This window comes from Neophocaena asiaeorientalis, unplaced genomic scaffold, assembly GCF_003031525.2.
Source record: "Neophocaena asiaeorientalis asiaeorientalis breed wild unplaced genomic scaffold, Neophocaena_asiaeorientalis_V1.1 scaffold629, whole genome shotgun sequence".
Taxonomy (NCBI): domain Eukaryota; kingdom Metazoa; phylum Chordata; class Mammalia; order Artiodactyla; family Phocoenidae; genus Neophocaena; species Neophocaena asiaeorientalis.
In genome coordinates, this window is record NW_020175468.1 from 4,200,598 (window position 1) to 4,216,722 (window position 16,125).

Genomic DNA, 16,125 nt, shown 5'->3' on the forward strand with positions numbered 1-16,125 from the left:
TCAGGAGGACCCAGGTGACCTTCAGACCTCCCTCCAAGAATTCCCTTTTCTCCTGCCTGTATCGAGGTTGGGCCAGGGTCATTTGCTGTGTTTTTCCCCCAGTGAGGTTGGGTGAGGGGACACAAAACAACACACAGAAATGTCCCCCAGCTCCCACAGCATGTAGCAACCTGATGTCTCCTGATTATAAGGGCCAGTCACAGCATACTGCTATCACACCACAACGTACCTTTTGCCCTGTTCCTGTTGCAATGAAGTTTTTTCAATGTGTCCAGGAGCCAAGCTGCCCCAGGAGATGTTTGTGGGGCTTGATCAAAACGGATTCCTGGGCCACACAGCCTGCACCAGCAATTGACAGCTCTGGCACAAAGGGCTCCAGAACCCACGTTCTGGCCACGTTTCCCAGATGATGATTCTGTACTTGGTAGCCAAGATGTGACGAAGCATGTAAACTGCGGGCCCTGTACCCACCAAGCCTGCAGAACCCAGGAATGTGGGGATGGCAAGCAAAGTGACTTAAACACAAGTCGCCATAGTGGAGGGGGGGAGGGGAGGGGACACAAGGGTATGACAAAATCACCCTGGAGCATTCTTCAGTTGCCGAGTCCACAGCCAAGAAATAAGTTTGTAAACACTTTTATTTGCATGTTGACCTGCGCCCTCTTTTTAAGTTCCAGGAGGCAGTGAGTTTAAGTGTGCAGGCGAAAGGGCGAAGAAAAAGGAGAAGAGGAAGGAATTTCTCCCTCACCTCTCTCCCTTTTTCAAGCTGAGCACCTAGAATGGCATATGAAGAAGTTAAAATCATGGGTGATGCGAACCCGTTGTATGGGTTTCTTTATTTACATTCCTTGGGTTACTATAAAGAGTCTGTATTTTAAAAAAATCAATGCATGGGGAATTCCCTGGTGGTCCAGTGGTTAGGATTTGGCACGGTCACTGCCGGGCCCAGGTTCAATCCCTAGTCCAGGAATTAAGATCCCACAAGCCACGAGAAAACAAAATTAAATCAATGCATGAGAGACACAATTTTAACAAGAAAACAAAGAAGGAGATGTGCGGGGCACTGCCAAGCCCTTGCTGTACCTCCATTTTCAAGTATGGAGATAGCACCTCTGTCCAAGTGTCGGAGTTAGGGACACACCCTGAGCGGCCCATACTGTGGCAGGTGGCGAGGTCCTCCGTGGCCCACCTGCCCTCTCCTCACAGCTGGTTTTCCTGCTCTCCGTGCTCTGCCTCTGCTCTGGCCTCAGCCCTCAGGACCCTGAGGCTCCTAGCCCCGCCTGCCCTGGGGACTCTCTTGGGCAGGGTGGGCAACCGGGGAGTGTACCAGAAGGTTCTCCGGCGCTTTCGAAACCATGAAAAGCGTCCAGGGGTCTGGAACCTCACTGTCTTGACCTGTTTCCGGGTCCTAGATACTGGGCTGACCCCTAGGGCCCTCCCAGCAGCTGAGGATTCAACTCCCTGGACATCTGGTGCCTCTGCCCTCTGATTATCTGCATCCTCTACCCTCTGGACAGCTGGGATTTCTGCCCTCTGATTACCCAGAGCCTCTGCCCCCTGGACAGCCATGGCCTCTGCCCTCTGGACAGCTATGGCTCCTGCTCTTTGATCATCTACAGCCTCCACCCTCTGATTATCTACGGCCTCCACTCTCTGCTCACCTACAGCCTCTGCCCCCTGAGCCCTGGCTGCTGCTTCCTCTCTCCTGCGATGCCAGAATGAGGCCCAGTTGATCTTAGGCCTCCACCGTCTCGGGGGGCTCTCAGGCACCTGCCCGTCTCCTGCATTTCCCACATTATCCCCCAGGCTGGCGCTGCGTGGCACTGATGCGCCATCCCTCTCCGACCTGGTAGAGGCCTGCCAGGCTTCGCCCACCCCTGGGCTGGACCTCGGTGCCCAGCCCTTCACCCTCCGCTTCAGCTTCCCCCAGGACACCTGGGTGACATACTCCCGCCACCTGTCCGCTTTGGACAGCTGGGGCACCGGGTTGTCCTCAAACATGGGCACTGGCAGGTTCACCCGGCGGCGGGCTGGCGGCACGCTGGGCTTCTTCTCCCCTCGCCGGAGGAAGGCCTCCACCAGTTCCTCATCATCCTCGCTCTCCAGGTCGCTCCCAAGGAATTTGCTACCCAGGTAACTGACAGGCATTTTGCGCACCTTCCTGCCACGCCCCGTGCCTCTGTGGCCCTTGTCACCCTTGTCTCTGGAGGTCTCGAAGTCGCTGAACTCGCTGTCACTAGCGTTGCTGCTGTCATAAGTGCCCACAACCAGCCGGGGAGGTGGGGTCACCATCTGCTGGACTCTCCTCATCCGGGGCCCCTTGGGTTTTTTGGGGGGTTGGGGTGGATGCGGAGTGCTCTTCTCAATGATGCGGGCCACATCCTCCAGGGTGCGGCCTTCTTCCTCCAGAAACTGGATCAGCCGCTCCCGAAATTCCGCCTCCTTGGTGGCGGGCTTGGAGATGACCCTCCAGACGCCTCCCGCCAGCCTGACTTCGCGGGGGATGAGCAAATAGTCCACGTCCTCCCCGATCTGCAGCATCCCCACTGTGGAGTCCTCCTCCCGGCGAAACACCTTGCCGATCTTCTTAAAGGTCCCCACAGGCTTCAAGGCTTCCACGAGGACGTCCAAATCCACATCTTTGCAGACGTCGGGGACGCTCCAGAGGATCAGGCAGTCGGGGGATGGGAGGAAGCCCCAGGGGAACCAGCCCCCCACATGGCTTTTCTCGAGGGTCTTTAAAATCTCCAGGGTGAAATCTGGGGTGGGGGCAATGAGCCCAAACTACTCGTAGCCCCGAGTCTTGGGGGTGAGGGTGGGGTCTCGGTGGCGCCGCCGGGAGAGTCTCACCTCCCAATTTCTCCGCCTGCAACGAGTCTGGTCTTGATCAAGTCCCGCTCCCCTCAAGGACTGGTGGGAATCAATTTCCAGGATGCTTACGTGAGCCGGGATGAGGTCAGTCCTGAGGCTCCAAGCCCACCGCAAGCTGCAAACTGGTGTCCCGGCTGCAGCTGCGATACAGGGGCTGCCCGGTGGCTCTTCCTGCTCCAGGGACGTGCCTGGAACTTGGGGGAGAACTTCGCAGACAAAGAAGTCTCAGCCGTGGCTATTCAATATGGCCGAGGCGCTTGGAGGCCGCAGCCCAGCTCCCCAGGAGGGTCTCCCGCCCCTAGGCAGGCTGCCACCCCGGTCCAGGCCGACCTTGACGCACCTCCCACCTCCCAGCCCGAGCGCTCAATGCCTAGGAGCGCGCGCGCGCAGGAAGCTCCTCCTCGCCTTCCCCCAGGATGAGGCCCACCTACCCCCTTCTCATCTTACACTCCGGGACTCGGGAAGACTGACAAGGGGGCTGTCCACTCCCTTCGGGACGCCCTCGCTCCCCTCCCCCACAGGGGTGTGGCCGCGCCCCGGGCCTCTCAGGGGCCCTATCTTCCAAGCTGAACGCCTGCGCCAAAGCCCAAGCCCACGTCAGCACCTTACCCCAGGAAAGGCAGCAGTTCCCAAACCTGCCATCCTAAACGTGCGGGTTCCAGCCAAGCCCTGAAGGTGGGCGTGCTAATGGGACAGTCCCTTTGAAAGCCATTGGCACTGTATATATTACCGTTTTAAAATCGCGTGACTTGTGGTACCAGCAGTTCCTACCTATATACCGAGATGTGTGGGTTGAGACCTTGGTACCAGGGTCTTTCTGCACCAACCGCAGTGTGGAGCTTGGCACACAGTAGGTGCCCAAGAAATATTTTTGAGTGAGTGAATGTGTTACCGACCAGGGTCCTTGACCTCCTTCATCAATAGAAATTGATCAGAGGCCAGACAAGAAATTCAGGCAAGGCTTTATTGGGGCCCCTGCGGCAGCAGGGGGGAGCGAGAACAAACAACAGGTTTTCTTGCTGGCTCGCTCCCGGGGGAGATCCTTATATGGGGTGAGGGTAAGGGTGTGTCCAGGAGTCCGGCTGGAGCGGTGGCTTAGGTGGTTTGCCCACCCCTTAGGTGATGGTGTGTGCAGGGGGCGGGCGCAGTACCCTGCTTTTGCTCCAGACCCCCTGCTTTTGTTCTGGGCTCTTCAAAAGTGGCAGTTGGATTTTTTGGTATCTTTTGTCCAGCATTTGCCCTAACTGCGCATGCATGCAGTTATTTTTAGTCCCATATAGTTTCCTTGTATTCTGTTGCTGGAGGAGACCGTGTGTCCAGGTGCAAGCATGGCAGCACTGCAGCAAAGGGTCCCAGGTCCCAGCCTGTCTCAAATGAACCTAATTGTTCATTAGTAGTAATTGACTAAACTGTACAGCTCTGTTCTTAAAGTGATATATACTAGGCAGCTATGAAAAAAAAGAAGTGACTGAGAATAGTCACCTTTTATGGAGCACTTCCTATGTACTAGCCATCTTTCTAAGTGCTCTCTACGAATTAACTCATGAAATTAACTCACCAAAACATTATGACACAGGTAATATGATGATCATTCCCATTTTATAGCTGAGGAAATAAAATCACTTGCTCAAGGTCACATGGCCAGGAAGTATTGGAACCTGGATTTGAATCTGAAACAGTCTGACGTGTGTGTGTGTGAGCGTGTACGCGTGCGAAGGGTCTAGGTGCATGTGTTTACTCATCACATATATAAGTACCGCCCAAAGTGGCTGTGTCTGGGGAGGGGGACTAGGGACCCCCAGAGGTGGCAGAGACATGTACTTTTCACTCTATATCCTTTGGGATTCCTTAGATTTTTAGCAATCGAAAATGTTCATTAAGGGAATTCCCGGGAGGTCCAGTGGTTGGGACTCTGCGCTTTCACTGCCAAGGGCGCGGGTCAATCCCTGGTCGGGGAATTAAGATCCCACAAACCCTGCGGCGGGGCCAAAAAAGAAATGTTCATTAAAGTAAGTTAAATTAAATTGAAGGTCCTCAGACTTGGCCACAGACATAGTGCGTCAGGATCCCTGGGACGTGTTGACCAGGATTTGCAAAGCTTCCCCGGGTAACTCTGAGGCCCTCGAAGCCCTATTAAATCTCCCCACTTCCCTCTCTCTTCCTCTCCTCCTCACTCCACTCCAGCCACACCTGCCTCCTAACTGTTCATCCAACACACAGGCTTACTGCCACCTCAGGGACTTTGCACTTGCTGTTCCGGACACCCAAAATGTTCTGCTCCCACTTCCTCTTGGCAATCTCCTACACCTCAAAGGTCATCATTTTAGAAAGGTCACACTGCCTGCCACCCCCAAACTACTAGTTGGCCTCCACCCTCTTCTGGGCCCTCCAGTCCAGGAATCCTTAACCCTTTCTGTGCCATAGACCCTTTTCAGGATAGTTTTTCAACGCATAGAATTGCATCCATGGGATTACAACGGAGACCAATTATAACGAACTAGAACTGTTAAAAGAAATATCGCAACAACAAAACCTGTAAACTAATGACTTTAATATAAAAGTATAAAAATGAACACGTGTAACTAACTCACCACGTGTGATTTTATTTCACTCTTGAAGGAAGCAGGCAGATGTTTAGGGAAAGAAGGAAGGAAGAAAGATGCTTGGGGGGGGCGGGGGATGGTTAAGGTCTCGCTGAGACCTTTTCACAGTTATTGGCTCATTCGGGTTGTTTTTGCTTTTGCAGGGCCGGGTCGTTAGGCTTCGCTGGATTTTCTCCTCCTCCTCTCACAAGCTCCATCCCAGCCGCCGGGGTCACCCCTTCACCGGGCCTCCCGCCACTGCGCCCCTCCCTCTTGCACAATTTCTCTCCCCGCCTCCCAGCGTTCTCCATGGCAACGAGGAAGATGCACTCCTTCCCGCTGGTCCGCTCTGAGGGGGTGGGCGGAGGCGGAGGGCGGAGCAAGGTAGCCACTCCTCTCAGCCTCTTATTACTTCCCTCGGCCTGATCCCACAAATCAGCTTCCCTGAGAAGCTGCTTTGTAGAGGTCCGAAACTAAAAATTTCTGCGACACCTCTGGTTGAGGAATGTTGGCTTAAGAATCCAACTCTGATAACTCAAGGCTTCCACGTGGGAATGGCCTCGCAGATGAGGCATTGGGTTTTGTAACTGGTAAAAATTGTGTTTGGGGGTGGGTGGGGGGGGGAGGATTATCCTAGAAATAAAACCCTCAAATGTTCAACATTGTTACAAAAATTGCCAACCCCTGAGCAGTTCCGCTGTGGGTGATTTAGATTACCCAGCTCTCTGGCAGGAGAGATTCTCCAGCCGCCCCAGAAAAAACCGATAATTATAGCTCCTACTTCTATACTTGTTTAAAAGAAATGAAAAATCCAAAAAGAATGGAGGAAGAAAACAAAACATGGCTCAACTCTCTCTACCCAGCTACACTTGGTTGCCACTTTAAAAAAAATTAATAAAAGTAACACACACACACACTTAAGAAAATGCTGAAGTTTACAGAAAGGCTAAAATGAAAAACAAGTCTCCCTCCCCCAGTCCCAAGCCTGCAGCCTCTCCCCCCAAAGTAACCACAGTTAAATGCCTCTGTACTTTTTTTTCTAAAAAAAAAATGCTGGCATGGGTAATTTTAGAATTTAACCCATGAGGATTTTTAACATGATCCTGAATTATTTTCATCACATCATTTACCACTTCCTCGTATTTTCTTATTTATTCATTGTCTCACCCTATTAGAACTAGCCCCATGACAGCAGGGATATTTGTCTAGTTTGTTCGCTGCTGAATTTGCAGAATCTAGAACAGTGCTGATCGGGGCTCAAAGTATTTGTTGAATGAATGAATGAGGGGATTATAGATCTAGTGCTATAAACTTGCTTTTTTCACTTAGTAGCATGTCTTGAAGTCTTTCCATATCAGTACAAGCAGATCGATCTCAGTTTTCTTGTTTCTCAGCAGCTTTCATCTTTGCATAAGCCCTCAAGCCTGGAATGTAATAATACTGATAATAATTCATTTTTATTGAGCACCTACTTTACCCCTAACCCTGTGCATTTTCTCTTTTAATCCCACAACCCCTCCTAAACAAGTATTATTCCCATGTTTCAGATGAGAAAAACTGAGGCCAAAGGCAGCCACACAGCTAAGAAGTGGCAGAACTTTGAATCACTCAGGATTCTTAGATTCCAGCCTCCTACTTCTTTTTTTTTAAGTCTTTATTGAAATTGTTACAATATTAATTCTGTTTTGGCTCCTTGGTTGCAGGCATGTGGGATTCAGCTCCCCCACCAGGGATCGAATCCACACCCCCTGCATTGGAAGGGGAAGGCTTAATCACTGGACAACCAAGGAAGTCCCACCCCATACTCTTTTTAAATAATGTGGGATCTTAGTTCCCTGACCAGGGGTCGAACCTGTGCCCCCTGCAGTGGAAGTGCAGAATCTTAACCACTGGACTGCCAGGGAAGTCCCTCCAGCCCCATACTCTTAAGCCTCCTTTATTCGCCCTGTTGCCTGTGGTGGTTGTGGGTAGGGAACAAGGTTGGCGGGCAATCCCCGAAGACTTCTCTCCCAGGTGACATTTGTAACTCTGGCACAGTCACCAGATTTGTCCTAAATGTCCCGAAATCAGATCCCTATCTAGAATGAACAGGATATAAATTATCCACACTTTTGAACCAGATATCACTGGGTTAAGTGACAGCACATAGTAGGTCCTCAACACATACAGCAGGAAGCAGCCTTGTGGCCCACACTCCAACCACATAATTGGGTCGATCTCCCCTCCCACCCTCCCCAATCCCAAATCTGAAGGCTTTTGGTGAGTATGGAAGCAAAGCTGGTAGTTAGAGCAGCCGTATATTTAAAGAATCATTCATTCATTCACTTATTCATGTGGCACATTTCTCTAAAGCAGTGATTCTCAAATCTGGTTGCACATTAGAATCACTGGGAAGAGTTTTAGAAATCCCAGTTTCCTGAGTCCAACCTACTGGATCAGAATGTCTTAGGGTGGGGGTGGGGTACTACATTTAAAAATCTTTCCAAATGACTCTGACAGACGTGATGGCTGGTAAGGATGGACAGAAGTAGGTGAGGAACTGAATGTCCCTAGAGGAACCTGACCAACTGGATGTACCACAGTAGCAGCGAAGAACCAGATCGGAAATTACGGTTTGTCCAATTTTAGCAACATAGAGGAGCCCTTTAAAGGGCGCGGGGGGCTCTCAGGTTGAATAATATCTACCCAAAGATTTCAGGTCCTCATCCCTGGAATTGGAAAATGGTGCTTTATCTGGAAAAAGGGTCTTTGCAGATGTAAGTAAAGATTTGAGATGAGATTGCCATGGATTATCTGGGTGGACCCAAAAACTACCATCAGGAATGTCCTTATAAGAGAGAAGCAGAGGAAGCAGATGACAGAGACACAGAAAAGAGGTACAGAATCGGAGGAGGCCATGTGAAGATGGTGACAGAGACTGGAGTGATGGGGCCACAAGCCGAGGAACACCTGGAGTCATCAGAAGCTGGAAGAGGCAAGGAAGTCTTCCCTAGAGCCTCTGGAGGGAGCTCAGCCTTGCCAACACCTTGATGTTGGACTTCTCTCTGGCAGGACTGAAGAAAACTCCAAATTAAAGCATTCGAGTTTTATTCCTTGACCTTGTCTCTCAAGAATAATTATTCCTGGGGCTTCCCTGGTGGCGCAGTGGTTGACAGTCCGTCTGCCGATGCAGGGGACGCGGGTTCGTGTCCCGGTCCAGGAAGATCCCACATGCCGCGGAGCGGCTGCGCCCGTGAGCCATGGCCGCTGAGCATGCGCGTCCGGAGCCTGTGCTCCGCAACGGGAGAAGCCACGACAGTGAGAGGCCCGCGTACCGCAAAGAAAAAGAATAATTATTCCTGAAGTGAAAGAATTATTGTGCAGTGTCCTGATCCCCAGGAGTCAGTTTTGGGTCATGGGAACCTTGGAAATGTTTTTAAATGCCCCCCACCCCAGCCTGCAGAGCTTCTGTCTGCTGCCTGCCCCTCGTCGCCAGCCTCACACGAGGGCGTTCCAATGGTTAGACCTCCCTTCTCTCAGGAGTCTATGAAACTTTTGGCATTCACATATCTCACACTGAACTTTCCTGTAAAATCGCCTCCCCCGTACTGAGCACTTGATCTTCAGATAGCATCTTTTTGAGTCTTCATGATCACCCTCAACAATAGGTACGATTACTATCAACCCATTTCACAGATGAGGAAATTGAGGCACGAAAATGAAGTACTTTACCCAGGCAGCCCACCTCCAGACCGCCCCACTCTTTATTTCATTAAGTCAGTTTTATTGAAAGTATACTTTATATCTTATACAACGTAACCTTTTTAAATGTCCATTGTGGTAAGTTTTAGAGTCACCATCACCACCATCAAGATACAGAACCCTTCCATCATCCCCAAAACTCCCCTTGTACCGTTTATGGCCGTCACCTCTGCCTACCCCCAACCACTGATCTGATTTCTGTCCTATAAGTGTTGCTGTTTTTAGAGTTTTATATCAAAAGAATCATACAATGTGTCCTTTTTGTTTGGCTTCTTTCACTCAACATCATGATTTGGGAATTCATCTGTGTTGCTGTATCTGTAGATCATTCCTTTTAGTTGCTATGTAATCATTTATTGAGTGAATACTCCACGATTTATCCATTCACTCCTCAGTGGAGATCTGGGTTCTAGCAGCTTTATGACTAAAGCTCCTATGAATGTTTCAGAGCCTACGTTTTTCACTGCAAGCTGTATACTCTCTCTGTTGCAAAGAATCTGAAGCATGGGTAGCATTAGCCCCACTTTACAGATAAAGAAACTAAGGCCCAGAGAGGTGAAGTTGGCTCCCTGAAGACACACGGCTAAACAGGTAGCAGAATCAAGAATTGAACCCAGGACTGTGTAGCTCCAAATCCTTTGACACCCCTTCCATTGTGTGCCCTGTTGATGCCAGGGAACTGTGGGTACTGTCTTCCGAAGGTCATGACCTTGGTGGATTCACCAGTCTGCCTTTCGGCATCCCATTCTGAAGCAGCCTTTTGTCAGCACACAGAGAACACATAGTCTGCTGTGGGAGCTGGGTACGCTTTTATCAAGTTCAGGAATCTGAGCTCTAAAACCAGACTGTGTTCTTTGTCAACGCAAAACGCAGCTGTCACTGGATCCAGGATCCCAATGGCCAACACTTAACAGCTTCCCCCTCTCAGCCACTGTGCTAAGTCCTTTATATGTCTGAACAGATTTACTCCTCCCCCAAACCTGGTGAAATAGGTTACTACTAGCCCCATTTTACAGATAAGCAACCCAAGGCACAGGGGGATAAGAGGCTTGCCCAGACTCACGTTCTGGGAAGTGGAGGAGGCGGGACTCATACCCAGGCCAACCGTCCAACACTGTTCCTCACCTCCAACCTCCATACACCAGACAGAGGCTTCTGCTGCCTTAACTGGCAGGTTGCCTAACGAGCCAGCAGATTAGAGGAATTTAGTTCCACTCTGTATTAACCATGTCTTGTATTTTCTGTACTCTGATGCTTTGACATCTGGGGACTTGCTGACCCTTGAGGGGCTGCCCTTCCCAGGGTTAGGCAGTTCCTAGAGAAAGGGAACAATGCTTGTCCTTGAACGTGTTCTTCAAATGCAAACAATCCAGAGCCCGTGCCCCCAGCTACCTTCTTTATTAAGCCCTCACACTCTGGGCCACCATCCACCTACCCTATTCACTCCGGGGCCAGGTCCCAGACACCTAGGGACAGCCCCTTTACCCCAGAGCCTGCTGAAATTATTCAGACTAGCCAATCCTGAGCCTGCCTTCCCTGCCTCACCCATTCCTTCCCTGAAGAAACCATAATAAAGTTCTTGTCCGCGGTTCCCCCCTCCCTCTCCCTCTGCCTCCTGACCAATCCTGGAGCTTCCTCGTGTGCCCCGCCCCCCTCACTGTGGTGTGACCTGTCCCCTTTTCTTGGGATCTGTGTTAGGGCACAGACTGTAGTCAGAAAGACCTGGGCTTCAATTTCTTTTGAGCTTTCCTGTGTGGCCTTAGGCAAGTCACTTAACCTTTCTGAGCATCGCTTTCTTCAGCCATAGAATGAGAAGATGGTCACGATAAAATGACAGTTCATAAACACTTAGCTCCTCTTCTGAAATCCAAAAAGCTCTGAAAGCTTTGCACCAAAAAATGTATCCAAAAAATGAAAAAAAATTGGAAGCAAAATCTAGACTGACATGAGGCTACTTACAGTTTTAATTTATTTCATTTAAGGTCAGTATTTCTCTACTATTAGAATACTAATGGATATGATTATGGGCGCTGCCCAAATCCCCCCTGGGGGTGAATTACACAATATAAGATATAGTCTCTGTATCACTTTTCTAAAACCCAACACTCTGAATTCTGAACCACACCTGGCCCGAGGGTTTTGAATCAGGGGTTGTGGACCTATAGTCCCATACCTCAAGGGATGGGAAGATACAATGAATTAATGAATATGAAGGACTCTGCACAGTGCCTGGAACACAGGATAGCTGTTATTGTTTTTATTCCAGATAAATTGTTTCACTTTTCCCATCAGCCACTGGAAGCCAGTGAGATAGAAAAAAGCTGTGTGTTTTGTGTTCTCTTGGCCATGAGATCTGATAACAGCCCTTTTAAAAACAATGCAGCCCTGGAAAACTTCAGGCAACCCATGGAAGTGATTTTCAGAGTATCTTTTTTAGCAACCAGATTGTTTTTCCAAATTAAATCTACCACGGATCCCCCAACATATCAAAGAGCATGCAGTGATTGCATTCACATCCATTTATCTTATAAGTTCATATTTGTATGATATAGCATCAACCACAAAGAACAATGAAGAGTTTTAATTGAACCTACGTTTGAAAATGCGGATTTACCAAGGCCACCTGCAGCCTTCCCTCAGCCAGCACATCCAATTTACTTGGAGTTTTCTGTGTGCCAGCCATGTCTTGACCCACACAGATAAGTAGCTTCAAATGGTCACCACTTTATGCAAGTTTGAAGTACAATCTCAGGAAACTCTTCAACTGCTCCAGAAAAACTTGAAAGAGAAGTGGTAGGAGATTTGGGTTTTATGGACAGCCTTGAGCAACCACTCACGTTGTGTGTGCAAACGTGAATCTTGTATGGGAAACACCCCAAACCCACAAGAAGCATAAATGCCATCTTAATACTGAAATACGATGATAAGAAATGTCACAATGTCGTTTGTTGCTATACAATGATTGCGCCTTGATGGGAGAAAAGCAGATGCCATAAATGAATGTGCCTGAGGTTTTGTGTAGCCTTTATTTAAGCTCAGATTCTCAGGAAACAGAAACAAAATAGTACAATATTCTGTCAGTGAGTATGCCCAGGTTGGAAATTGGCAAGGGATACAAAGATCAGGACAGAGCTACAAACTTCTAGACCATGGATGCATTTGCAAGAAGTTCACATACCTGTGTGAGGGTGGCAGGAAAAGCTTTATCCCAACCCTTGCACAAGACAAATGATGTCAAGGCTGATGGTAGAAAGCCAGCTTGGGGAATGGACAGAAATCAGGGTCTTCAAGGTCTTAGGTCATGTCAAAGCAAGTAAACTCTAAAAATTCCTCTGTCTTGACACCTGCTGCGAATGCAAGGACCTAACGGGAGTTTCTAACTGCCTGAGGGTGGGAGGCTTGTCTGCATCCTGGCTGCCAAGGTGGGGTGCCCTCCACCTTTTGGCTCTGCGAGCAGGGCAAAATGGGGTAGCCTTGCAGAAATAAGAAAGGGGTTTGGATGCTGGAATTCACAGACATGACTGACGCCCACCATCGTAATACATTGGGGAGCCTCCACCACTACAGTTTGGTAGGTAAGAATCTGAGCCTGTCTCTCTGTGTGTAAACTGCATTTTTAAAAAGAAGTTCGGGGCTTCCCTGGTGGCACAGTGGTTAAGAATCTGCTTGCCAATGCAGGGGACACGGGTTCAAGCCCTGGCCCGGAAGATCCCACATGCCGCGGAGCAGCTAAGCCCGTGTGCCACAACTACTGAGCCTGCGAGCCACGAATGCTGAGGCCCGTGCACCTGGAGCCCAGGCTCCACAATGAGAAGCCACTGCAATGAGAAGCCCACGCACTGCAACAAAGAGAAACCCCCGCTCGCCGCAACTAGAGAAAGCCCACGCGCAGCAACAGAGACCCAATGCAGCCATAAATAAATAAATAAAATTTTAAAATAAATAAATAAATAAGAAGTTCAGCTCAAACCTTTGCAAATCCCTGAACTAATGGAAGTTTGCAAACTCACAGGTCAGACATCCTGAGCAGGTGTTCTGTCTACCCACAGACACTTGTATTTTACTTGATTGTTGTTTTGTTGTGGTCTTTCCTCACCATTCTGGGAGACTCAGCTTATAAACTTGGGGACTATACGTTAGTGCTGTACATTGATCATTGTTGACGGTGACCTCTTAATTATTACCTCCTTTTGACCATCCCTGGAAGTCTTGCCTTTTGTTCTTTAGGGAGTTGAGCACAAGTTAGAGCTTCTGAGATTTAATTTGGGGAGACTCATACCCTCACCCCAGGCACCAATCAGAGCGGAAATGTCCCACGCCTGACCATTCCTGTAAGGGAGACCCAGCATGTAGAGAACAGTGACAGCTTTTTTTCAGAGTCACGCACAGAGAAGTGAGGTCCTCAGACGTGGCGAGGAGACAGCTCACTTTCTCAGTCATGGTTTCTGCTTGCCTCGTGCAAAAGAGTAGCCTACGCCGGACAAGTTTATGCCAGAGGCACATTCGAGGTACATCCTTATAAAAGACAAAAACAGGGCTTCCCTGGTGGCGCAGTGGTTGAGAGTCCGCCTGCCGATGCAGGGGACGCGGGTTCGTGCTCCGGTCCGGGAAGATCCCACATGCTGCGGAGCGGCTGGGCCCGTGAGCCATGGCCGCTGAGCCTGCGCGTCCGGAGCCTGTGCTCTGCAACGGGAGAGGCCACAGCAGTGAGAGGCCCGCGAACCGCAAAAAAACAAAAACAAAAACAAACAAACAAAAAAACCCGACAAAAACAGGTCTAAACTTTGCGATGACAGGATTTACAGCAGAGCCCAAAGCTGGAGGGGTCTGGGCCTCATCCCCGCAATTCACACCCAGCAAGAGGGTTTGTCCCCAACATCAAGCCGCCGGGCATGGCGAAGGGGATAGTGGCCTTTCTCCCGAGCACGGAACAGATCTCCCTGACGTGTTCTTCCTCCTTGACTGTTCCTCAACTCTGGTAAGAGACCTTCTGCAAAACCTTGAAATTCCGAGCCCCATTTCTCCTCTTCCATTTCCCGCAAACACGTGTTTTCGCAGTCGCTGCAAGCGGCCCGCGGTCTCCATGGCAACAGTCTGACTCGCTGCTCGGCTCCGACTGCGACTGCGCATCTGGTCCTGCGGCGCCTCCGGGTTGTTAGACTTTGTATGCGGATATTTGAAACTCTTCCTCATTCTGAAGTTACCCTCACCCACTCAAATAATACCCACACGCATACTCAGGTGTCACTCCCACACTCTTAAGTGTTGCGCACAGCTACTCAAATATTACCCACTTGAGCTTACTCAAGTGATGTGATGCTACCCACATATCAAATGGTACCCACGCTCACTCATATATATTGAAGTATTCAAAAAACAACTGAGATGTTACCCGCACCTACTCAAATATTTAATATGAGTGCCGCGAGGGCAAGGTTTGGGTCCGTTTTGTGCCCCGGTGTATTCCCAGTGCGTGGAATAGTGTCTGGTACACCGCAGGTGCCCAGGAAATATTTGTTGAATGAATGAATGATCCATACTCAACCAGATATTATCCACTCTGCTCAAATGGTACCTACTCGCACTCAGATGTACCCAAGTAACTCAGAAGCTACCCACTCACTATGAGTGCCGTGAAGGCAGAAAGTTGCATTGGATTTGCTCCGTTCTGTATCCCCAGCTCCTAGAACAGTGCCTGGGACATAGTAGGTGTGCAATGCACATCTGTAGAATGAATGGATGAGTGACTCACACTCAACTAAGTCTTAACCACACCTGCTCAGATGTCACCCGCAAGTTAACTCAGATAAAAATACCCACCTTCGCTCACACTAGTCAGATGTTACCCATTCTTACTGAAACGTCACCCACTCCCTTGACTGGGTAACTCATCTCCCGCGAACTTACTCAGAGGGCACCCACCTTTCCAAGTCACCACCCACACCCACTCAGTTGACGCCCACCCCAGGTCACCTCACAGCTTCCTGTCAGATGCATGGTGTCGTCGACGGTTTTTCTTGTGCTTCCGCTTGCCTTTCTTGCCGTCTCCCGCCTTGCTCTCCTTCGTGGAGTCCAGAGGTGGCACTCTGTCCACTGCAGCAGTGGCCCCAGGCCCCGGTTTCTCCCCTGGCCCAGGCTCATAGCAGTTTCTGACAGGAAGCTCTCTGGGGCCCGTCACTGTCGGGCACAGTTCCTGCCTTAGGACCCAGGCTACATCTTGCACCGTCCTGCCCTGGCTCTGCAGGAAGAGGTTCAGCTTGGTCAGGAATTCGATATCCTGCTTCCGGGACATGTAGACCACTCTCCACAGGCCGCCCTTGCCCTTGATCTCCCTGGGGCTCACGGCATAATTGATGTCCTCTGCCAGCCTAATGATGACGGCCTTGGATCTCTCTTCTTCCACAAAGGCCTTCCCAGCCACTTTGAACTTACCCAGAGGTTTTAGGGAGGCCTGTATGATCTCTTCGAATTCCTCATGGTTGCAGTTTTCCGGGATACCCAGGATCATCAGAGACTTGTAACTGTCCACCTCAAAAACCTTGCACCCATGCTCCAACAGTGCAATGTCCTTGACGCCGAAAAGCATCTTGCCCAGCTCTCTGAGGCAGCAGTATGCCCGATGGTGCACACCTGAGCTGCCTCGGGAATCCAAAACGTTATCCAGGATGCCATGACCCCTTCCCAAGGCAAAGAGAGAGGCCTCACGGGGCCTAGTTTGTCCACCTCAGCCAAAGATGCCCCAGGCCCTGCCCACAGGGCTGCACAGTGGCCAGCCTTCTGTAACCTCCCTCCCAGGGGGCTCTTGGGAATTCCTAGGGACTTACAGAGTGTGAAGCAGGGGTGGGTGTCTGCCGGCTAGCTCGTGGATCCTGAGTCCTAGGCAAGGCCGCACCAGAGCGCATATGAAGATGCTGGTCCCTCTTTCTGGCGG

The 16,125-nt window shown here is 50.1% G+C and overlaps 2 protein-coding genes across 2 annotated transcripts; both read right to left on the reverse strand.

Annotated features, from left to right (window-relative positions):
• Positions 1-1,006: 1,006 nt before the first annotated feature.
• CCDC8 (coiled-coil domain containing 8 subunit of 3M complex) lies at positions 1,007-3,255 on the reverse strand. The gene has a single exon (XM_024768568.1). The coding sequence runs from the start codon at positions 2,539-2,541 to the stop codon at positions 1,201-1,203; it is 1,341 nt and encodes a 446-aa protein (XP_024624336.1). The 5' UTR covers positions 2,542-3,255; the 3' UTR covers positions 1,007-1,200.
• An 11,913-nt stretch (positions 3,256-15,168) lies between these two features.
• PNMA8C (PNMA family member 8C) lies at positions 15,169-15,780 on the reverse strand. The gene has a single exon (XM_024768250.1). It carries the CDS (start codon positions 15,778-15,780, stop codon positions 15,169-15,171), a length of 612 nt encoding a protein of 203 aa, XP_024624018.1.
• Positions 15,781-16,125: the final 345 nt, after the last annotated feature.